This window comes from Fusarium falciforme, chromosome 1 (genome assembly GCF_026873545.1).
Source record: "Fusarium falciforme chromosome 1, complete sequence".
In the NCBI taxonomy this organism is placed as follows: domain Eukaryota; kingdom Fungi; phylum Ascomycota; class Sordariomycetes; order Hypocreales; family Nectriaceae; genus Fusarium; species Fusarium falciforme.
This window is the reverse complement of record NC_070544.1, coordinates 5,166,312-5,185,008: the sequence shown is the minus strand read 5'-3', so window position 1 is coordinate 5,185,008 and position 18,697 is coordinate 5,166,312. Positions and strand designations below refer to the sequence as shown.

Sequence of the window (18,697 nt, the reverse complement as noted above, 5' to 3'; positions counted from 1 at the left end):
TGCTGTGAATGAATAATCTGTATTTGCCAACAATAAGTCTTGATTGCGTGAAAGGAAGCTGTTCATGTAGTTGTATCACCACTAGCACACAGCATCACGATGACTCGATGCTTCATGGCCAACGGAGACATGAACTTGATGTCAATACCGATCAAGCCAGGCCAATTCATGCAACAACGCAATGTCTTATCGTTATCTTTGTTCCAAACTGGCCTGGCACTGGCAGTAACCGACGATGCCTCCTTTGAGTGAACGGCCGGCCTGGCACTTGGTTGCCAGTGTCAATCACTGCCCGCCAGTTTTCCCACGCACAACGAATAATTCGAGTCAAACAATAAAGAATGAAAACAATCTCGGCTTCCCCTCGTTCTTTCTTCTTCTTCTCTCATCAGCAGCAGTCGCGATCACTTTTAAAAAGGCGAAGCATCCCCGACACCAGAGTAAGTGACAAGTATCGCAGCTTTATATACACACTCGCACAGAGTCACCTTGATATACCCCTTTAACCATATAGCGACGCTACTGTCACCAGCTTTGAGCGCTGACTAGATATACACAGCAGAATGTCCGACAACAAGATGCGCCCTGAAGATCTTCCCATGTGGCTTCCCCTCCGAGAGGGGTGTGAATGGGACTCGATCTTCAACATGCACGAGTGCTTCGACCCGGAGTACGACACGCTCCCACTTGTGCTTCTCCGACTGGCTTTCTGGGTCTTTGCAGTGAGCCCGCGGTTCCTGTGGTGGTTGCTGATGCTCTACCACTTCCGGAGGCTGATCAACACCTCCAGGGCCGTGGTGTTCCTGCAGGCCGTTACGGCGGCGGCCCTCTGCCTGATCCCCTGGATCTGGCAGAGCGACTACTCACGTCTGAGGTCGCAGACAGAGCCTTTCTTTGCCAATTGTTGGCAGCTCTGGTTCCTCCTCTCCTCGCCAAACATTTTGTTTACGGCGTACCACCTCCCCGGAACCGTCCGGGATGGCATAGTTCTCGCAAGAGACTATGCCTACCGTTGCATGGACCTGGAGATTCTGTTTCCAGAGCCTGGTGAGGTGAACCTCGACGCTGATCCCAGGGACACGGCTGGGGAAGCCTTCTTCAAGAAGCTCCTCACCGAGGACTGGGAGAGGCGTCGCAGGAAGGAGAGTGAGGAGCGGGCCACACGAGAGTACGAGTTGGCGATGCGGGAGCGGGAACGGGAGGTGAGGGAGAGGGAGGTAGTAAGGCAGAAGGAGCTCGAGGATCGACGCCGACAGCGGGAGAGGCGCGACGAGGCTGCCAGACAGGAGGAGCAGCGAAGGGGTTATGACCCCGACGCCGACTTCTCCGGTCTGGCCGCCATCTTTCGTCGCACCGACCGTCGTTGGCGTCCTCGAGTTCCGGAATCTGAGCCCGAACTCGAACTCGCCAGGGTCAAGGTGCAAGATCCTAGGTCGAAGGGCTCCCGAAAGGTCATCGCGTTTTACAGCCGCGGTACCCAGACGGAGCCTCGAGGCTTTCCCGGGGAGCGAGCATCGGGCGAGGCATCCTCATCGAGGTATACCTCAAACGGTGTTCAGACGGACTCGATGACCGAGGAGAAGCAGCACAAGGCCCCTGCTTCCAAGCCACAGGAGAAGGCCGCTTCATCTCCCGCAAGGGATCCTCAACCTTCGAGACCGACTCCTACTCCTGCTCCAGAGTCTCCCATGGTCAAGCAGACCGACGAAGAGCCCTCCGAGAGGCCACAGCCTCCTGCGTCGGCTTCCCCCAGACCCTCCGCGCCCAGATCATCGGCGTCTCGACAGCTTGTCCGGTCTCCGACAACGCTGTTCGGGGCGAGGGTGTCGACCAACCTCCAAGGTCGTCGCCCTCGTAGCCATATGAGGGCAAGGGGGCGTTTGGGGCGAGGTCGTCCAGGACGGCTGTTTGGCTCTCCCGCTGCCGCTAGAGGAAGGGTCGACGAGACCCCTTCGAAGTCATCGGAGTCTTCGACTCGAGAAGGCGAGCAAGTCCAGGAGCAGGCCGCCGACACCACCGCCGCCGCCGCCCCCATCCCCCTCGTCCAGGATGCTCCGGACACCACCAGCTCGTCCTTCAAGAGACCCGAGGACTTCGACGACTTCGAAGAGTGGCTCAACTCTTCCCTTCCTCCCTCCGATCTCGATGGCACCGACCCGTTCTCCCAGCCCGTGGTTCCGGCTGCAGCTCAGCCGACCACCACCACCACCACCTCGAACGACCTTCCCGGCTTGCCAGACAACGACGAGACCATGGCCCTCGGAGACCTTCTCGGTTCGGCTCTCGGAGAGGTGAGCCTGCGCGACGACGCAGAGGTTCGCTCGACCAGCGACCTCATGGATCTTGACTCCAACCAAGATCCCAAGGAGAGTACCGTCGGCCAGGAGCAGCTGGTATCAGAGATGGAGACCGTCGTTGACGACTCCGGAGATGCTGGTCCCCTCACCAGCCTCTCACCTGAGATGGACTGGGAGGGTGAGGAGGGCTCAGACATCGCCATGTGCGATGTCGAAGCCCTCCCTGCACCACCGACGGCTCTCGCTCCATCCACTCTCGCTCCGTTAGCCGCTCTCGCTCCTTTCACGACTCCCGTTGCACACGCGACTCCTGATACCCAAGCTGAAGAGGCCGACAAGCCTCAGGAGGAGCTCGATGAACTTGAGAGAGACCTGATCGCAGCGTTCGAAGAGAACGATAGTAGCGATGTTGAAACAGTCCTACATGTTTCCCCGAGCCCACCTCACCATACTCTACCCTCAACCAACGACGCCCAACCGCCTCTCGTTGATCCAGCACTCTTCGCAAGCACTGTTCCGACCGCGCCTCAGTCCTCAACCAACCAAGCCGCTGAAAACCCTGATGAACCCCAGGAAGCCAGTCAGGCAGAGATGGCCAAGCGACACATCTTGAAGCCCAGATCTCGCAGGTCCAAGGACACAGGCAGCGCCCCCTCTCAGTCAAGACAGACATCACTACAGTCCGTTTCTGAGAACAAAGAACAGGAGCAAGAGCAAGCTGTGATGGACAACACCGCTCAGAATCTCGTCCTGCTGGCAGGACTTACAAGCATTCCCGTTGGTGATAGTACCCAACCTCAGCAAACAACTCCCGTTGCACCGCCATCCGCAGTTCAAGAGACAACTGTCAAGTCCGCAACAACTCGTGGCAATAACCCTACACCTCCTCTCCAACCTCAACAGAACATACCTACTTCCACCGCGGCGAACCAGCCTGCGCATATCCCAGCTGTTCAGAATGGCAGCTTAACCCTCCCAGGAGGCAACAATACCACCAACCCGTTGGCCCCTACACCCTCTCCTCAACCTCAACAGAACGTACCCAGTCCCTCCGCCGCGAACCAGCCTGAGACTGTTCCAACTATCCAGATGGGCGGCTTGACCCTCCCAAGAGGCAACAGAATCGCCAACACGCCCACACCTCCACCACCTCCCCAACCTCAACCTACTTCCACCGGCACGAAACAGCCTGCGCATGTCCCAGCTATCCATATGGGAGGCTTGATCCTTCCAGGAGGCAACAGTTCCATCACCACGCCGACTCCGACTACGCAGCAGGATGCTCCCAAGCCAAACCCTAGCCCACAAGGTCCCCCGAGAAAGGGATCTATACTCTCAGACACCCTCATCACCGATTCTCCAGAGCAGATGACACCAAGTCAGACGCCTGGTAGACGCGATTCGACCCCTGCTGGAACTCCCAAGGACCTTGGAGAGGCAGAGCTACAGAGGGCGATCAGACGACAACAGGCAAAGAAGGGAAAGAAACCTCAGCTGTTCCACTCCAAGAGAAGCAACGCATCCTCATCCGCGACGACTTCATCTCCAACTACACCCATCAGACAAGGATCTACAGACACCGCAATGGAGGCAGAGTCTTCAGACGCCGCAGCGCAGAGACTACTGAGCGGGTCCAGCTCCAAGAAGAAGGTCACAGTTGTTCAATCGTTATCGGTGCCACAGAATTTGCGAGACCAGGAACGAGACCATTACGAATCTCAGAGAGAATCTCTGAGGAGGAACGGCGATCTATGAATAACGACAAGCTGGAAAGCATCAAGTCAATCTTGACGAAATGATATCGAAGAGATGATATCAGGGTTTTGAAAGGATATGAAGCTGTGAAGGGATGTAAAGTGTTGAAGGGATACCAGGTTTTGAAGAAAAAGACAAAAGGTCTTCATGTATAATGTGTGCGGCATGCCACTTGTTCGAGTTTAAGGAGTTTGGTTTGTAATCGATTTGTCTGGGTTATTAAAAGTCTATTGTTGTTGTTGTTGCCAACTTTGGCTGGTATCGATTATGGTCGAGAAACGACCCGTGATATATATACCTCTACTCATCTATTTTTCACCTTCATCCATCCACTTGAGCCTCTGCGAGGAGAACTCTTGTCCTCGGATGGCTTGCCCACTGGGGTCTCCTCAACCTTCCAGGCGTCATCATCCAGGACCTCCCAGTCAGGTGTAGGCGCTTCGCTAAGCAGCTTCTTCTTAAGCTTGTCGGCGAGTTTCATTGGGTTGGGCAACTTGAAGTTCTTAGCAAGTTCAGTCCCCTCGGCTGCTGAGAGAAAGTTGTAGGCTGTCCCGTGGGAAAACTGTCCCAGGTGAGTGGGTTTGCCATCGGTGCCTGTGGACTGCTGGTTGATCAGAAGGTTGTACAAGTTGCGACCCATGTTGCAGATGTCCTCAAACGAGCCCTTTTCGCCGACTGGCACTCCTTGAGTGCTACAGGCCCAAGCGATGTTGTAGGCCAGAAGAGTGACACCTTCTATGAAGTAAGAGTAGGTGGCTGGATCCTCCTTGATTAGTTGCGACAAAGGTTTGTCGATGAAAAGGGGCCTCGGGCGCGAAACATGCTGAGAGTCCGCATCTCCTGCGGTAGAGTTAGGGGTGGCGGCTCCTGTTTGGCTGGGAAACACTGGATCTCCCTTTCTATAGGAGCTAGCCAGGTTGAAAATGGTTGGCCGAGGATAGTCGCGGTGAGGAAGGGTGATGGCTGCAGGGAGGCGGATTGCGAGATAATGAGATGCAAGCATGAGGATATGGCAAATGTGACCCAGAGAGGTCGAGATCATTTCCGGCGATGATACCATGAGGGTGTTAGCTTTACTTCTGGAAGAGGAGCCAGGATTCTCACAATTCATTCCGATCAGCTCGGTGATAGGAATACCACCAAGCTGATACTCGTATCGTCCGGGGGATCCCTTCTCGACTCGGTCGAGTCCATACAGTGTGGCCGCCTCCATACAAAGAAAGGATCGGGTACGAGCCATGTCTTCGGCTGACCGGGTCCACCGGTAGCTAATCATGCTGATGGACTTTTCCACCTCCTTCTGCTGCTTCGCTCTGCGATCAGAGAGGCCATCGGACGCAGCGGCGAAGTCAGATCTGCGGCTGGATAGGGCGGCCTTCCTGGCCTCGATCTCGGCCCTGGCGGCTCTTATGTCTTCCCTAAACTTGTCGGCGGCGGCTAGAATCTGGGTCGTCCTATCCTCGGCCATTCGCTGCTGCGCTTGCATCGAGTCCTTGCGGTTCTTTGTTGGGGTGGTCGAGGGCTCCCCCAACAAGGCACTGATCTCCTTCTGGAGGCCTTCATTTTCAATGAGCAGCTGCACGTTCTTCAGGCGGTCCTCAAATAGCGAGTTCCGGGCGTCGACGGTGCAGAGAAACGGCAATCGCTTGGCGTCATGCTTGCGATGGCAGATATCACAGTCCATCTTGATCTTGGCTGCTTCGCCACCTGCTGGGGGGTCGCGGCTGATTTCCTTTGGTCTGAGGATGCTGCAGAAGAGGGTCACGCCTGGCCTTCCCGGTGGCGGATCTGGAGTAAAAGGCGAATGCGTATATTTATACGTCAACTGAGGGTTAATCAGTGGTTAATGGCAGATGACTTCTGTTCTTCGAGGTTCTGGCCGAGTCACGAGGTCGTCGGCGAGGTGAGTAGTGTACTGTGCTGAGTGTGGCGCATTAGCTGCAAGCCACAAGGCAACAACCTGCAGGGGTGATGCTTTTATATTAGTGAGCAGGTACCTTCCCTCTCAGGGTTGTTCAGCCACTGCGAGGCTCAATAGTCACCAATTGTGAACATAGTCTTGATCTTCATTCATCCATCAACTTGATCATCGCACATGTTCAGTGGCACATCATCACTTCATTGGGACGTGTCGAAACTCCAAGTCACGACCTTGGCCGAGGCTGTGCAACACTGTTGAACGTGCCTTCAGGGACTCGCTGTTCCGAATCTACAACCCACACACTCAACCATTGGATGTAGGACATTGCACGTCCCCATCTACGATCCTGGTTGCTTGGCCGACAACAACCCTGACAGTTTAACGCGACACAGCCTTGTGCAACATGTCTTCGCCTCCCCCAACGCAGCCCGTTGACGAGAACTCTCCCCTTGAGGACGGACAAAGAAGCCCTTCTGACTCTCAGGACGCCGCTGCCATGTCCAATTCACAGAGACGCCCTTACGCCGCCAGCAAGACACCAGAGCCTCATGGAGATCAGCAGGCAGCGAACTCGGATCCTCCAGATACCCCCGGCGTTCTCGAGCCCTTTGACTGGGATGAGTTTGAGGCGCGTTATGAGAGCGCCTTGCGCGACGCCGACGAGCACGAGGGCGAAATCTTGAAAGAGGCCGAGGCCCTTTCCAAGGTAATTCTATCACCCTCTTGTGGTGCATACAGTCACTGATACGCAGAAAGTACTTCAAAGTTTGGGCTGCTGCAGCTTCGGCTCATGATGATGAGCGTGCCGCCAAGCGTCTCCAAACGCGAAGACGCTTTGTGAATCTATCAGAAGACAGGATGGAGCGGAAGCAGGAACACTGTAAGTCCCGATGGTTACTGATAAATTCTGCATGTTCCTCACACATTCCTAGATGATCAGGTTGTGCGCGCCTTTGAAAATGCCTTGGCTCTCCTCAAATCGCAGTAGCTTTGCTGTGTGCATGCACTCTGACTTTTGGGGAAAGGTGACCGTGGCCAATTCACGTTAAGCCTATCTGGCAGCTTCTGGGCTTTCTCTGTTATGAAGGACATATACCCCTTATTTTGATACCTGTTTTGAGGCGGGAATGACCCTCACGGGCAACTTTCTTGGAGCTCACCGCCGTGGGTGCTCTTGGTGGTTGGCACGTGACGTAATTCCAAGTCTGGACGCGTCTTCCGCCAACCTCAATCTCGTCAGACCGCGAACCTCATTTTTCGGTGTCGCGTTCATGAAAACAAAGACATGACCCAACAACGTGATGTGAGCGCAGAAGCTGAGTATGAAGTGCCGAACGTCTCTAAGGTATGCTGTTCTTTCGAATTAATCTGATGAATCTAGCTGACATTTCCAGGATGACTTGTTTGCCTTCCATGAGGCGCACTTCTCACAAGCTGCCATCGCTTCCTTTGGGGCAACATTTATAAATCCCCCAGACCAGGAGCACATCCAAGATGACATGGACTACGATGCGTGGGAAGAGGAAGACGATGGTTTGGGTTACTATCCGGATGGCGTGAAGCGTACCTTGACAGACGAGCAAATCGAAATCTTTCGACATTCTGAGCTCGAAGCTCTTCGCAAGAAGCAAGCCAAGGAGTCCGACACTAAGACAGTTGGGTCCTCGGATGAGCCGATGGACTTGAGCGACGACAGTCCTGCACCTACTCAAACTGAAGCCACCTCGTCTGCACTACCAACTTCCTTCCAAAACAATAAGAAGAAAAAGAAGAAGAAGGGTCCCAAGCGTGGGCGGCCTGAGCCAAAGCCGGATCTGCGAAAACGCACCTGGGATGTTGTCGACAAAGGTTTAGATTCACTTGACTACGACTGAACTGAGCCTTGAAGAACGGCATGGACGGTTCTTGGATGAGACCCTGGATGAGGGTCAGCGACAAGCCAGAGGCCTCGCTTTGTGAGATGCATGCACACCTTGTCAACACCCGGTAAGCACTACTTTTCCTTTTCACTTTGTCCAATCCCATCATGATGAAAACCTTTGTATCGTCATCCTTAGTCGGATCGGGGTTGGAGATGTATGAAGTATCGGCTTCGGCTGATGCTGACGTCTTTGCAGCCCTGACATGTCGAGCAATTAATCTTCTCTCTGAGATGTGAGACGCTTTATTTGGTCACTTTTGCAACATGATTCATGCTTTCAAGCTGCTGACTATGGTTATTGGCTAGGCATGTCACCATATGGTGTTCACATTAGCTCACTTTAAGTCTGGTGTGAATGACGGCAGGACTGAGAGCTCATGTATGAGCTTGGTCTTGAGATTCACTTTTAAATGGATGCCTATGTGAATTGAGTCGTTGAGACAAGACATGATATTATTTTGGTCATTGGCGCAAGGAATGAGTGAAGACGGCCAAGTACCTATCGATGCAAATAGAGTGCTTAGGTACCTAATACACAGCTTGATGCAGCCCTGCAAAGTCCTCCCTGATGTAATAGCTGACTAGTTTTTTACACCGCATAAAAGCAGCCTTTTGATTGACAACATGCCGTTGAACATTGTCTGAATTCCAATGCCCATGATGTCGCTGCATTCATAGAGAGCACATGCTCAAAGCACGGTTGTTTGGTTGGAGGCTGGGGGTGCTCGTGCCACCAACAACAGCAGCGTTGCCTCTACCAATACCTTATCGGAGCAGCCGATAAGCGCAGTGACCAATCAAAAACAAGTCCGCCCGCCAAGTGTGGGCCCGGTTCGGGCTAGACTCGTCAGAAGCCGCCGGGGACAGGACCATCCCACCTGCACCTGCCTTCCGTGCTTGACCTTGATTCAGGTTTGCAAACCCTCCACTCCATCCTCCAGCTCCGTCCAGTCCAGTCCAGTCCAGCCTTTCCACTCGCTTCGCCCAGACAAGGTGAAAGGCCGAGGCTTGACTCCTCCACTCGAATTATATCCCCAGGCTCTTCCCCCCCGGGTTTCGACTTTCGTCGTCTTCTCGTCCATACTTTCCCGTCTTCCCCGTTCGCGTGCGTCTTCGGTTCGCGACACCCCCTCACTTCTGCCCATCATGGCGCGCGTCTACGCCGATGTCAACCAGAACATGCCCCGCAGCTACTGGGATTACGACGGCGTTAACATCAGTATGCTCATCCTGCTCTTGCGCTCCCGCTCGACGACACAGCTGACAAAATTTCGACAGGCTGGGGTGTCTTGGAGAACTACGAGGTTGTCCGCAAGATCGGTATGTGCCCCCCATCCCTCGTTCGCGACCGTTCGGTTTCTTTGAGTCATTAACACTGGGTTGTTCGCAGGCCGAGGGAAATACTCGGAGGTTTTTGAGGGCATCAACGTTGTCAACTACCAGAAATGCGTCGTCAAGGTTCTGAAGCCCGTCAAGAAGAAGAAGATTAAGCGAGAGATCAAGATTCTGCAGAATCTTGCCGGTGGCCCCAACGTCGTGGCCCTTCTCGATGTCGTGAGGGATTCGCAGGTTGGTACTCTGCGTTGTTAGCAATCTAGAAGAGACACTAACCACAGTCGCAACTCCAGAGTAAGACCCCGTCTCTCATCTTCGAGCATGTCAACAACACCGATTTCCGAAGCCTGTACCCCAAGTTCAACGACATCGATGTTCGTTACTACATCTTTGAGCTGCTCAAGGCTCTCGACTTCTGCCACAGCAAGGGAATCATGCACAGAGATGTGAAGCCTCATAATGTTATGATCGATCATGAGAATCGCAAAGTTGGTCACGCCACCTGCTGCCCTCCCAAAACACACCGCTGACTTGTCCCAGCTACGTCTTATTGATTGGGGTCTGGCCGAGTTCTACCACCCCGGTACCGAATACAATGTCCGCGTTGCCTCCCGATACTTCAAGGGTCCCGAGCTTTTGGTCGATTTCCAGGAGTACGACTACAGCCTCGACATGTGGAGCCTGGGAGCCATGTTTGCCTCGATGATCTTCCGCAAGGAGCCATTCTTCCACGGCAACAGCAACTCAGACCAGCTTGTCAAGATCGCCAAGGTTCTTGGCACCGATGATCTGTTTGACTACATCGACAAGTACGAGATTGAGCTTGACACTCAGTACGATGATATCCTGGGCCGCTTCCAGAAGAAGCCCTGGCACAGTTTTGTCACCTCGGAGAACCAGCGCTTTGTCTCAAACGAAGCTATTGACTTCCTCGATAAGCTGTTGCGATATGACCACCAGGTTTGTCCAAACTCCCAGTTTGTGAATCTTATTCTCTAACTCGTTATAGGAACGACTCACTGCCAAGGAGGCACAGGCCCACCCTTACTTCAACCCCGTCCGTGACCCCGAGGTCTTCAAGCAACACCTTGCGGCTGCCAACGGCAATGCCAACAAGCCCTGAGAGCCTCGGCTCTTTTTGTCCCCGATAATCATCATCCACGGTGGTCAACCTGGCGGCATCCCCCTCACCCATGATACCCCGGACCGGCGGTTTTAACCTTGTCGGCCTTCACCCTTGATAGGATGTTCATACTAGGAAAAACAACTTGTCAACCGTTCGTTCCTCCGTCCTATCCCCCTGTGAAAGTGAATGGCCTGGCTCCTGGATGAGGCTCGGGGTCCGTGAGGTATCATCCCACTACGTGGTATCTCACAATTTGGCGTGACAAAGTGTTGGGTTTAGGACGGGGGGCTTGCGTTACCCTGTGGCAGTCTCGGGTTGGAGAAATGCTCGGTTTGGAAGAATGACTTTCTGGCAAGGGGGCGTGGACGAGACAACGAGGTTTTGGCGTTCCAGGGTCTGGGCGGTTCTGGCACATTGGGACGGAGGGAGGGTTGGTGCATATCTAATTGTCAACGGACATGGCCTTGCTGGCTTCGGCTCGGAACAATTTGTTTGTTTTTATCATGGTCAGTCTTTATGCGGTAGCGTCATAATCTAGCAAGCATTCAAAAGTGCCTGTATTGATGAGTTCATCTATGCATTGCCCCTATCTACACTTGGCTATCCGAAGTGACACTATGAATGACGTTCTGTCTCATATAGGTAAGCAAGTAAAGCAAAAGCCACGCCCGCATCTGTATCCATCTACTCCACAAGTCCTCAACGTGCCGCCAGGCGTCTTGACAGGAGTGGGGGGTTCATTACGGCGTTTTCTGCTCGGCGTTCGATGCAACTCTGTGGTTAGAGAAGTGGACTTCCAGATCTTGTGCGTAGATGGACGAGCGCTCTTCTTGTGAGAGCTCAGCCTAACTTTGTGGGCTAGCTCGTCGCGAGAGCGGTCGGAGTCGGAGTCGGAGTCGGATACAAAGGAGAGAAGGGAGCGGCGGGAAGAGGGCGCCCGAGTTGTTCGGATGGAGGTGTGGCGGGGAGTGTGAGGTTTAGAAGAGTTGGATGGCGTTCCCGCAGCATGGACGACTCTATCCTTGTTCCTCTTAGGGGTTGATGCTGGTTGGATGGTGGGATCCTGAGGTGTACTCAAGGGAGGTTGATGGTCTTGGGCTGGAGGAATAGCTTCAGCCGGAGGAGGCGAAACTGCTCTTGGAGGAGAGGAAGATTGGACAACCCCTGGAGAGACAGCTTTTGAAGGCAAGTCAGCCTTTGGTGGAGAAGCAGGCTTTGGTGAGGAGGTGTTATTTGCTGGAGGGACAGCTTTTGGAGGTGAGACAGCTTTAGAAGGTGAGGCAGTCTTTGAATTAGAAGCAGCCTTCGGAGAAGAGGCAACCCTTGATGAGGAGACAAGATTTGTCTGAGATGTAGGTTTTACCACAGGGTCAGCCTGTGGAGAAGACGTAGATTCTGCTGGGGAGACAACTCTTGAGGTAACCTTTGGCAAGGAAGGGAGGTTTGCTGAAGAGGCAGTTTTGGCTGGGGCCACAGCTTTTGCTGTAGGGACAACCTTTGGCGACGAAGCAACTCTTGCTAGTGAAGGCGGGCTGTTGATAGGGATTGCTTCGGGTTCCTTGTTGGATCCTTGTGATTCCTCCACGTTGGCATCGTTTGGCTGGAGTGTTTCTTTTGACCCTCGAGACCTAAGACGCTTTTCCGATGTCACCCCTTGAGCTTCGAGATCGGAAACACCCTTCGGCTTCTTCTTTTCGAGCCATCTGAGCTCTCGAGACATGCGGCTGGGCTTCTCAGCCTCTTCAACTTCCTTCATCTCCACGTCAACCCCAGTCGAGATCTCCTGCCAGGGAGCTTGGGGCTCGTGGGTCTGCACTCCAGTGTCGACCTCACGCGTGACAGTACTCGACTTTCTGGGTCTGCCGACCCTGCGCTTCGGGGGCGGAGGGGGCCTCTCTAGCGAAACTTCCGATTTTCGAGATCTACCGGGCTTGCGCTTCAGGGGGTCAGGGGAGGTATCCAGCGAATCCACGATTGTAGTGGATTCAACTGGCACTTCTGATTTTCTGGGTCTGCCTCGCTTCCGTTTTAGGGGCTGGGTAATAACCAGGCCCTTCAAGCTGAACCTATGGAAGTTACTCAAGGCTGTATCTTTGACCTCGTCTTGAGTAACTTCCATCGGTTCAGCTTGAAGGGCCTGGTTATCATTGGTCCCTTGAGCATGGTCAACCTTGTGGGTGCTATCCTTGTCCGTTGAGCTTTCTTGTTCTTCCTGAACGCTCACCAACCGAGGAGTAGGTTTTGAAGGCATGGCGCGTGGTTTAGGCACCATGACTCTGGATAGCACGAGCGGTGCCTCGTCATCGGAGAGAACCATGCTGGGCATGGTGTTGTGATTGGAAGTGCCCAGGTTATCTTGTTTGTCTGCGGGTTGAGAGGCTTGCGGCTGTGAAGCTGGTGGTTGAGAAGCTGGTGGTTGTGAAGCTAGTTGTGACGGTTGAGGAGCACTGCTGTTGAATGGCGTTGCCGTGTCTTGAGAATCCGGGATGACTTGTCTCTGAACAGCTTTATCCATTTCTCTTGGAGCCCCCTTTAGTGGACTTTGTGGTGCCGCCTTTTGGGTCGGAAGGCTCTCATCATCAGTATTATCGACGCTTTGAAAGCCTTGCCGGCTCGCACGATCGACTCTGTGAAGCTCAACACTCAAGCTCTGACCAGAGTTTCGCCACTCTCTTGCTTCTGCCCAAGAGATTTTGCCCATGTATTCCACTTTTTTCCTGGCTCGGCCAGAGCGTCTGCGGTTTCCGTCATCTTGCTCGTGATCGTGTGAGGGTACTTTGATAGCGTTCCCTGCCGTCTCCTCGAGGACCTTTTCCACCGGTTTTGTTTTAGTGGGTTCTTCTGCCGCTTGTTTCTCCTTTGAGGGGATAGAGCTGCGCTTCGTAGCAGGGGAAGAGCTAGTTGTCCCGGAAAAGATCAAGTCATCGTCTTCGTCACTGGCATTGATAATCCGATCATTTGCCAAAGCCTCTTGGGTTTCTGGCTGTTGCTCTCCCGAGTTTTCCTTGTCATTACCATCATCGTCCCCCGTTTCCTCGTCTGCCGCGGTATCGCTGGGGTTCTTACTCGGCTCGGCATGGCCTTTCGAGGCCTTTTTCATGAAACCAGCCCGTTTTGTCTTCTTGACCCAGTTGCGTCCCCAGATAGATGTCTGTCCATCGTTTGTAGGAAACTCATATCTTCCTCCGTTGAACCAGGGGCCGGGCATACTTGGAGGCATGTTGTAATAAGGGGGGATATCATCACGACCCCAAGGATTCATGGGAAATCCAGGCATCATGGACCACGGCCCAAACGGTCCAGGCGGCGCGCCATAGCCGAGAGGAGCGCCGGGCCCAAAAGGTGAAGGAGGAAATCCAGGAGGGGGGACGTCGGGCTCGCCGTCTGTTGAGTTGCGGGTTTCGGGGGGCAATCGCTCGTATTGGTTTTCGGCGCCTTTTTTCTTTTCATTGCCAGCTGGCGCAGGAATAGAGTCTGCTCCTTGTTCCATTTCATTAGGATCTGATCCGGTATTTGAATGCTGTTCCCTTGTACTGGAATTCTGGTTGTCGTCTGCTTCTGGGTTTCGAGGTTCGTCCATTTCATCTTGGTTATCGGAATATTCGTCTGTCAGGTCCTCGAGCAAGATTCCTTCATCCTCTTCGGCATTACTGTCACCATCCATCCAAAGCCCCTCGACGTCTCCCTCGTCGCGCATGTTGCGCAAGTGGCCGTTATTCACGACGATTTCCCCGGTTTCCATGTCGATCTCGTCACCAACGCCCTCGAAATCGCGGCTGTACTTTTCGATTATGTGCGCCATGGTGGCTTGAAGCTTGTGGTTTGCATTGGCTCGTTTCAGCGCAAACTGGATATCGGGGTCCCGCCGAACAGTAATCTCCTGCGGGTGGGAGGCGAGTTCGTCGTCTTCGTCGTCATTTTGGCCGAGTGTTGGGGGTGAGGGGCCTTTGCGTCGTCTCTTTGCTGGTGGCTCCATATTGACGACGATAATGTGAAGTCTTTCGCTTTCTGGTGAGTGTGGATGTCACTCCCTTTGAGCGCAACACAGACGTTGCACATGCGCTCGTTCGCTTCTGCTTGCATTCTTTGGACAAGCGATGGATGGTTGGAGGAGCAACTAGAGGGGCTTGAACGCGCCATGACGCGCTTTAGGCCCATGCAGCGCGTAAATTGATTGCTTTGTAGGTCCATTTGGCGGGGTTCATCCCAAGGGCTTCAGTGAGCTAACCCCTGTAGCTTTGCTGGAAGATGGAGGGGTGACATGATGCTGCGACACCAAGGTTGGCCTGGAGCTGTGAGTGTATCAAAACAGACCTTTATTTGCTTGCCAAACTTGAATTTCCGGCACAGGTTCTTATATCAATCATATTTGAGAGTAGAAAACTGTCTCAGGTTACCTTGGCATTTGTCTTTCATACAGTAGCGATGTACCAAGTAGTCAGGTGCCATCTGCAGTAGCTCCTGGCTGACTGTCCGGGCTGCCTGAATCACAACGTCACCGCTAGGACCCTCCACTTTGACATTAACACAATCATCCCCAACCCATATCTGTCACTACAGTATTGCTGTAACTTGCCATATCCACCTTCTCTACCGTCTACGCCTCTTCTAGTTGGGATCTTGAGCACTCAGAGCTATGCGCGGTCGTTAAGCCCGACATGAATTGCCAGAAATGCCGTCAGCCTCTCAGGCTGGATGGCTCTCTCGAAGACCTTAACCCTGCCGCCTACGATCTCCTCGTCTGTAAGTGCCGCCTCTTTGGCCTCATCGCGAGTATTGGACACTCACCTAACATTGTATTTCAGCCTCCACATCACCAGAAACGCCTAAGAAGGCTACCGCATCTCCCTCCTCGACGACACAACCACAGAACCAAGCGCGCAAGTCCCTCTACGACAGGGTATCGCGGAACACCGGGCCACCGACCTTCAAGCGCAGTCATGGTGGCCATCCTCGCGATTCTTCCATGTCCTTCATCTACTTGACCGAGTCGCAAGTCGCAAACCCGCCAAGCCAGGGAACCGACCGGCCCTCAACACCTCCCACACTACGACGCGCAAGCTCTAGCAGGGGTACTACGGACGATCAGGATGCACCTATGGGCAACGAAATGGGCAGAATAAACCGCCTCTTCGAGATTCTATCTGGACGATCCGACATCGACCACCCGATATGCGTCGAGTGCGCTGATATGCTCGTCGAAGGCATGCAGAAGAAGCTGGAGGCGGCTTCGCGTGAAAGAGATGGATACGTGAAGCATCTGAAAGAGGCCAAGGCGAACCAGCCGACCGAAGAGGAAATCAAGGCACAAGAAGAATCTCTCCGGAAAGCCGAACAGGACAGGGATAGTGCCATGTTGGAGCTGAAGAAGCTGGAGGCAGAAAAGGATGCCTTGGACCAGGAGCTCGTGGCTCTGGAAGAGGAGTCTCGGGAGCTCGACAAAGAGGAGGAACAGTTTTGGAGGGATCGCAATGCCTTTACGACCAAGATGGCCAAGTTTCAGTCAGAGAGGGACAGCATCAACGCCAAATACAGCAACGACTCGCAGCTCTTGGAGAAGCTGCAGCGATCCAACGTTTACAACGACACATTTTGCATCAGCCACGACGGCAGCTTTGCTACCATCAACGGTCTACGTCTCGGCCGATTGTCTAATAAGCCGGTAGATTGGCCAGAGATCAATGCCGCTTGGGGGCATGCGCTTCTCCTGTTGGTGACGGTGGCAGACAAGCTCGGGTACAAGTTCGATGGGTACGAACCCCAGCCCATGGGAAGCACATCAAAGATCATCCGGTACGAGATGCCCAACCCTGCGTCCAGCCGTCTGGGCACCCGCACAGTCAATCCGCCGCCTAAGAAGCACGTGCTCGAGCTGTACAGCTCTGGAGATATGCCTCTGGGGCTGACGTTCATGCACCGTCGATTTGATAACGCCATGGTCGCCTTTCTTGAACTTGTGCGACAGCTGGGTGCATTTGTGCATAGGCAAACGGATGCTACCGGCAATCCGCTTAGTTTGCCGTACAAGATCGACGGCGACAAGATTGGGGATGTGAGCATCAAGCTCGGAATCGCCCAAGATGACGGCTGGACCAAGGCGTGCAAGTTGACATTGACGTGCTGCAAGTTCCTGCTCGCACACGCCAGCAATGTCACGACGAGGGCGAGGGCCGCCGGCGCATGATTCGATGGCGATATGATTACTTGACGGGCTATTGTTTGGAGTAGACTTGATAGCATGGTGGGTTATTGCACAGTTTGGAGTTTGGAGTCTCAGGACTGGCGCCGTCGAGTTTGTATCATAGCATGGCCACTGCCATGAACATCCGCCTAAACAAGATGATCATGGTCATCTCGTGTTTAACAATGGTTAATCGAAGCGATCGACCCCTGGCATTGTTTATTCTTTGACGAGTGTTTGTTCTGTCGTTATCCCACGATTCGAGACTAGTTGTCTAACTACCACCACAGCGCGTTTGTCTACCCAGTCTCGGCCTTTTGATATTCACCATAGCGGGCGATATTGGCCCCCGTTTGCCCAGTCATCTACCAAACACTTCTCAATGGTCCTATTGATGTCTTCCATAGGTCTTTGTATCGTTGGCTGGACTCAATATGGAAATCCTACAGGCGAACTTGGTCAACCCTCACCTCAACCATCTTCTTTGGTTTCTCCCAAGACGCACGGTACCTTCATCTGCGTCCCCTCTTCATTCGCAAAGCCTCTTTCGACTACATTGGTTTCCCCTAGTCGTTCAACATGGCTGCATGCGCACACTGCGGAAAGGAGGCGACCATGCTTTGCAGCGGTTGTCAGAACGTGCCCGAGTATATCCCCGGAGACGCTCCCGGCACCGTCTACTGCAACCGCGACTGCCAAAAGGCACACTGGCCTGTTCACAAGTCTCTCTGCAACATCCTTCGCCGCCGCAAGGTCATCCTCCGCACCGCCAAGACCCTCAAGGCCGCCCTCCTCGTGTACAGAGAGACGGTGTTCGACATGGAGCTGATCAAGCTCGAGTTCCGCGATGGTACTCTTTTCATCCATCAGAAGATGCGAGACATCGAGGCTCGAGCCAAGCGCGGCCCGTTCCCTAGCGATGCCACCGACAATGTTCAGCATAAGGAGGCAGCCCTTCTGAACAGCCAGTGCACTATGGCCATGTCTCTGCTTTGCCCCTTGACCCGCAAGCTGCTTTCTGGTAAGAAAAGCTCAGTGTTCCATTTGGGGTGATTCAGTACTAACATGTTGTGATCAGAGGTTGTCTCGACTCTCGAGGTCGTCGACCTAGACATGGGAAAGCCTCTTCTCGATGTCAAGTTCGTCCCAGCTCCCCTGATCGCCGTCCCGCACACCGTCGTCGCAGTGCGATGCCCGGGCCTCAACGAACGCTGGATCATCGACACGACCGGCGCCCAGTACGGTTTCAAGGAGGTTCTCATGCCTTTCTGGCAGTACCTCGGCGTCCACGACAGCCAGCAGCTCAAAGAGGCCTGGGACTACGACCTGTCGGCCGAGTGGGACGTCGACCACATCTCCAACATTGAGTGCCTGACCCGATCCCAGGCTCAGCGCGACGACCTCGAGCTTGAGCGCAAGATTCGACGACACTTTTATGCGTTTGCCGACGAGAAGATTGATCGGGACCTGCTCAAGGGGACTGATGTCCAGTTTGAGGTCAAGCTCACTGTCGTGATGGAGGATCTGCGTGCGCACATGCTGAGCCTTGAGCTTTGAGGCAAAGGGGAGGAAGTGTCATTGACTCACATGTTGTCGCCATATTAGTAGCTTGATCGGTGAGGTTTATCAACACGAGCATTGAAGGCGTTCAAAGGGAAACGAGCTAGCCGGATGGTTGGCTCAAGGCTAACCGCAGGGCGGTTTACGGATACGGTTAACGGTTACCACAGCCTAGTCTAACAAATAGACCCCAACCAGGCTTTTCTTATACGTGACTTACCTTATACTCGTACAGTCATCTCCTGCACCTTTCCTCTCATCGATGTTCCACTTTCTCCTTCATCTCACCAATACAAGGCCATGATACAAGGTGCAGAACATCAACACGGCATCGTCTGGGCGAGGAGCATGGCTTACACCCCAGGCTCCGAGTGAGGGGCTGTGGAGCAGGGCTGAAAGGTCGCGGTATCTCATTGGTGAAAGTGGAACCTCATTGGTGGTGGTGGATATGGCTTCACGCTAAGGTCCAGGGGGTGAGACGACGTGCATTCTCGACTGCCGCAGGAGCCCTGTGATGCCTAATCTGCACCACTCACGGTGCGACACAAACTGGACAGTGACGTTGGATCCGTGCAGCCATGGCTTGGTTCCCCAGAGGCAT

The 18,697-nt window shown here is 53.8% G+C and overlaps 8 protein-coding genes across 8 annotated transcripts; 6 read left to right on the top strand and 2 right to left on the bottom strand.

Moving 5' to 3' along the window:
- Positions 1 to 563: 563 nt before the first annotated feature.
- On the top strand, positions 564 to 4,052 carry NCS54_00146800 (Hypothetical protein; the record flags this gene model as incomplete). Its single annotated transcript, XM_053147094.1, has 1 exon — positions 564 to 4,052. The coding sequence occupies one exon, from the start codon at positions 564 to 566 to the stop codon at positions 4,050 to 4,052; it is 3,489 nt and encodes a 1,162-aa protein (XP_053003069.1).
- Positions 4,053 to 4,356: 304 nt separating this feature from the next.
- Positions 4,357 to 5,736, bottom strand: NCS54_00146700 (Hypothetical protein; the record flags this gene model as incomplete). Its single annotated transcript, XM_053147093.1, has 1 exon — positions 4,357 to 5,736. The coding sequence occupies one exon, from the start codon at positions 5,734 to 5,736 to the stop codon at positions 4,357 to 4,359; it is 1,380 nt and encodes a 459-aa protein (XP_053003068.1).
- Positions 5,737 to 6,376: 640 nt separating this feature from the next.
- On the top strand, positions 6,377 to 6,961 carry NCS54_00146600 (Hypothetical protein; the record flags this gene model as incomplete). The annotated part of the gene is made up of 3 exons (XM_053147092.1): positions 6,377 to 6,679; positions 6,730 to 6,853; positions 6,906 to 6,961. The coding sequence occupies 3 exons, from the start codon at positions 6,377 to 6,379 to the stop codon at positions 6,959 to 6,961; spliced, it is 483 nt and encodes a 160-aa protein (XP_053003067.1).
- Positions 6,962 to 7,100: 139 nt separating this feature from the next.
- NCS54_00146500 (Hypothetical protein) lies at positions 7,101 to 7,847 on the top strand (the record flags this gene model as incomplete). Its single annotated transcript, XM_053147091.1, has 3 exons — positions 7,101 to 7,166; positions 7,214 to 7,318; positions 7,368 to 7,847. 3 exons carry the CDS (start codon positions 7,101 to 7,103, stop codon positions 7,845 to 7,847), a joined length of 651 nt encoding a protein of 216 aa, XP_053003066.1.
- Positions 7,848 to 8,797: 950 nt separating this feature from the next.
- NCS54_00146400 (Hypothetical protein) lies at positions 8,798 to 10,352 on the top strand (the record flags this gene model as incomplete). Its single annotated transcript, XM_053147090.1, has 6 exons — positions 8,798 to 9,113; positions 9,173 to 9,214; positions 9,285 to 9,463; positions 9,511 to 9,717; positions 9,770 to 10,189; positions 10,239 to 10,352. Exons 1-6 carry the CDS (start codon positions 9,041 to 9,043, stop codon positions 10,350 to 10,352), a joined length of 1,035 nt encoding a protein of 344 aa, XP_053003065.1. The 5' UTR covers positions 8,798 to 9,040.
- A 593-nt stretch (positions 10,353 to 10,945) lies between these two features.
- Positions 10,946 to 14,331, bottom strand: NCS54_00146300 (Hypothetical protein; the record flags this gene model as incomplete). The annotated part of the gene is made up of 2 exons (XM_053147089.1): positions 10,946 to 10,984; positions 11,044 to 14,331. 2 exons carry the CDS (start codon positions 14,329 to 14,331, stop codon positions 10,946 to 10,948), a joined length of 3,327 nt encoding a protein of 1,108 aa, XP_053003064.1.
- A 682-nt stretch (positions 14,332 to 15,013) lies between these two features.
- Positions 15,014 to 16,539, top strand: NCS54_00146200 (Hypothetical protein; the record flags this gene model as incomplete). Its single annotated transcript, XM_053147088.1, has 2 exons — positions 15,014 to 15,098; positions 15,161 to 16,539. 2 exons carry the CDS (start codon positions 15,014 to 15,016, stop codon positions 16,537 to 16,539), a joined length of 1,464 nt encoding a protein of 487 aa, XP_053003063.1.
- A 576-nt stretch (positions 16,540 to 17,115) lies between these two features.
- Positions 17,116 to 18,093, top strand: NCS54_00146100 (MYND-type zinc finger protein samB; the record flags this gene model as incomplete). Its single annotated transcript, XM_053147087.1, has 2 exons — positions 17,116 to 17,557; positions 17,615 to 18,093. 2 exons carry the CDS (start codon positions 17,116 to 17,118, stop codon positions 18,091 to 18,093), a joined length of 921 nt encoding a protein of 306 aa, XP_053003062.1.
- Positions 18,094 to 18,697: the final 604 nt, after the last annotated feature.